Source organism: Megascapheus bottae, chromosome 10 (genome assembly GCF_031878675.1).
Source record: "Megascapheus bottae isolate mThoBot1 chromosome 10, mThoBot2.hap1, whole genome shotgun sequence".
Lineage (NCBI taxonomy): Eukaryota > Metazoa > Chordata > Mammalia > Rodentia > Geomyidae > Megascapheus > Megascapheus bottae.
Genome location: NC_143518.1, coordinates 9,660,795 through 9,664,242, shown reverse-complemented (window position 1 = coordinate 9,664,242; position 3,448 = coordinate 9,660,795). Strand labels below are relative to the sequence as shown.

Sequence of the window (3,448 nt, the reverse complement as noted above, 5' to 3'; positions counted from 1 at the left end):
AAATCTGGGCTTTCTATTCTGGATCAGATCAGCTTTCCTGCTCATGGCTGCTGCTCTGACAGTTGAGCCATATGTTCAGCCAGTTTTTTTGCTTATTAATTAGAGATGGATGAAGTCTCACAAATATTTAGGAGATCAGAAAGATCTCAGTCTCATGAATAGCTATGATTGTAGATGGGAACCAGCAGTACTCAGCTCAAATTTGTTGTTGTTCTTAAAACTTGACTTGCATCTCTCACTCAAACTATTGTATAGAAACATTGATAATTAGCTTAATGTATTATCTCCATTCAAAAGTTACACACTGAATTTCTATTTGCAAAAATAGAAATAAAACACAAACCAAACATTAGTTTAGGAAGAAAAATTAAAGTATATTTCTAATTCCATAGCAATTTGGTGGATTTCAAGACTTGGTCAGTTAACCATGCTCTTTTTTCTCCTAGTCACATGCAACTTTCTTAATTATCATATAACACCAATAACTATAATAAATTTTATGTTTTCCTCAAATATTGAAGTTTATTGTCAATCACTATGCATGTTTGTGTGTGTGTGTGTGTGTGTGTGTGTGTGTGTGTGTGTGTGTGTATGCATTTGCCAGTCCTGGAGCTTGAACTTGGGCCCTGAGCACCATCTTAAGGCAAGTACTCTACCACTTGAATTACAGCACCACTTACAGCTTTTTCTATGTATATGCTACTGAGTAATAAAACGTGGGTCTTTGTGCATACATGCTAAGCACTCTACGACTAGGACGAACTCATGGCCGCTGTCAATCTCTTTTAGTAGAATATTTTTCTTTATTATAAAATTGTTGTGCTAGGTGTCAATGGCTTGTACCTATAATCCTAGTTACTCAGAAGTCTGAAAATTTAACAAGATTTGAGGCCAGCCCAGGCAGACAAATCTTCAACTCTCATTTCCAATCAACCAGCAAAATACTGGAATAAGGTGTATAGTCCAAATGGTAGAGAATCAGTTGTGACACCCTAAATCTCTAGTACATCATGTACATGCAAAGGTCTTGATGTAAATGGGTCGGATCATTATTTGTTGAAGTAATGAATCATAGAATAAAATCAATAAATTAACCTCTCTGATTTACATTGACCTTACCAAAGCAAACTATTCTCATATTTTGACAGATGAAGGGTATTTATCGTGGATGAAGAATGCTACCAACTTCAGGTATCTGGTATGTGGAAGTCCCAAACTTTCTGTCTATATTTTCTACACTTATTAGAGCCAAACACAAAAGTTTTGTATAGTTAAATTCAAATAATGTAAGCCCATAAATACAAAAAGAACAAATTACAACTAACTCGTCATCATACAATGATGAATATGAGACATTCAAGAGCATTCTTGAAGTCCTGAGGTTGCTAAAGGTGAAATCTCACCTACTAAGATCTAGTCTATAATTTATTGTTAACAATTGTTCCTGACTCAACAAAATTACAGCATGTGGACTCCTGTTAAAATATACATTTCAGGAGGGACCAGGGTCCAGGAATAGATTTGGTCTCAGTGATGACCAGACTAGGGAATTTATCCATAATAGTCAATAAATAACTAAATAAGTAGCCAAGTAAATAAATAAACAAGCCATTGCACATCATAATAGGAACTAGCATTTGAATTAAATAACTAGAAAATGAAGCCATACTTATATTCACTGTAAATTAACAGGCTTGCACCTATCTCACAACAACTTGAGAAACTATTTGAAAAATGTGTAATTTCAATTGTAGTCCTAACAGGACTGTAGTAATGAATAGAAGTAGCTTCCAAACTCTGAACCTGATCTGGCACAGATAAACATTAATAAGTTTAGTGATGTTTTAGTTTCTGCAGTATTAAAGAATGTACACTATGTAAAGTATATATTAAAAATAACTATCTGTCCATTGAAAACATTGCATGAACAAAAGCAGCAATGTTAGTAACTAAGTATCTGCTAATTTTCAGTGATAGAAATCACTGAAAAAAATGTCCATTCCATGATTATAGAGTAGATTCAAAAAGAGACCAATACTGCAATCGTTATGAACTCATGCTCCATATTCTGACTGACCTTTCTTGAGTTCAGGATTTCTCTCCTCATCCTTAGGTCTATGCTGGTTCATTCCAATGTGCCCAATTCCACTACAGTGATGGAATTTCTACTCATGGAATTTTCTGATGTACGGACTCTACAAATTTTTCACGCTATATCCTTCTCTCTGATTTATCTGGTCACTTTAATAGGAAACATCTTCATTGTCATTGTCACCATCCTTGACAAAGGGCTTCACATACCCATGTATTTCTTCCTCCGAAATCTATCTGTCTTGGATGCATGCTACATTTCTGTAACCGTCCCTAACTCGTGCATTAATTCCTTGCTTGGCACCAGCACTATTTCAAGGACTGGATGTGTAGGTCAAGTCTTTCTAGTAGTATTTTTTGTATATGTGGAGCTTCTCTTTCTCACCATCATGGCTCGTGATCGCTATGTGGCCATCTGCCATCCCCTCCATTACCCAGTAATCATGAGCCCTCAGATATGCAGCCGCATGACGCTGGCCTCTCTGGTCAGTGGACTCATGTATGCAGGTGTGCACACCACCAGTACCTTCACGCTGCCCTTTTGCGGATCCAACGCGATCCATCAGTTCTTCTGTGACATTCCATCGCTGCTAAAGCTCTCTTGCTCTAACACAATTGTGAATGAGATCATGATCATCATCTCTGGTCTGGGAATTGGTGGTGGCTGTTTCGTTTTTATCATAGGGTCTTATTTTCACATCTTTTCTACTGTGCTCAAGTTTCCAAATGGAGCTGACAGGAAAAAGGCATTTTCAACCTGTGTTCCTCACATTCTGGTGGTGTCAGTCTTCCTTAGCTCTGGTTTTTATGTGTACCTGAGGCCATCTGTAATATCAGCAACCACATTGGATATGATCCTTTCACTGTTTTATTCTGTAATCCCTCCCCTTTTCAACCCGATTATCTACAGTCTTAGAAATGAACCAATAAAATGTGCCATGAGGAAAATCATGACAAAAATATTCTATTCAGGTAATGTATTAGCAATTAAAAAGTGTTGTCCTAAGCTACTTAATATTGTCCATCTTCTTGGCAATATATTGAAATAAATGTTTGGGGTTAGTACATATTGTTAGTGTAAATTCAATAAACATCCATATATTGTATATGAAACATTTTCCTTTCTGATGCTTTTGGTTAATTTAAATGTGCACTGAGAAAAATAACTGGTGTTGTAAAGAAGAAAGATCTAATCATATGTGATAAGGCCTACTTAAATAGCAGTCTTAGTGTGCTGGGGGGGGAGTGATAGAATGCATGCCTTACACATTCCTTCCTCAACGCTAAAAAAATGATTATTCCTAAAGGCCTCTAATATTATCTTTAGATGGGTTTCACTTTAATTCCCTTTCCACAT

The 3,448-nt window shown here is 36.3% G+C and overlaps 1 protein-coding gene across 1 annotated transcript; it reads left to right on the top strand.

Annotated features, from left to right (window-relative positions):
* Positions 1 to 2,117: 2,117 nt before the first annotated feature.
* On the top strand, positions 2,118 to 3,140 carry Or14c36 (olfactory receptor family 14 subfamily C member 36). The gene has a single exon (XM_090340053.1). It carries the CDS (start codon positions 2,118 to 2,120, stop codon positions 3,138 to 3,140), a length of 1,023 nt encoding a protein of 340 aa, XP_090196179.1.
* The last annotated feature ends 308 nt before the right edge of the window (positions 3,141 to 3,448 follow it).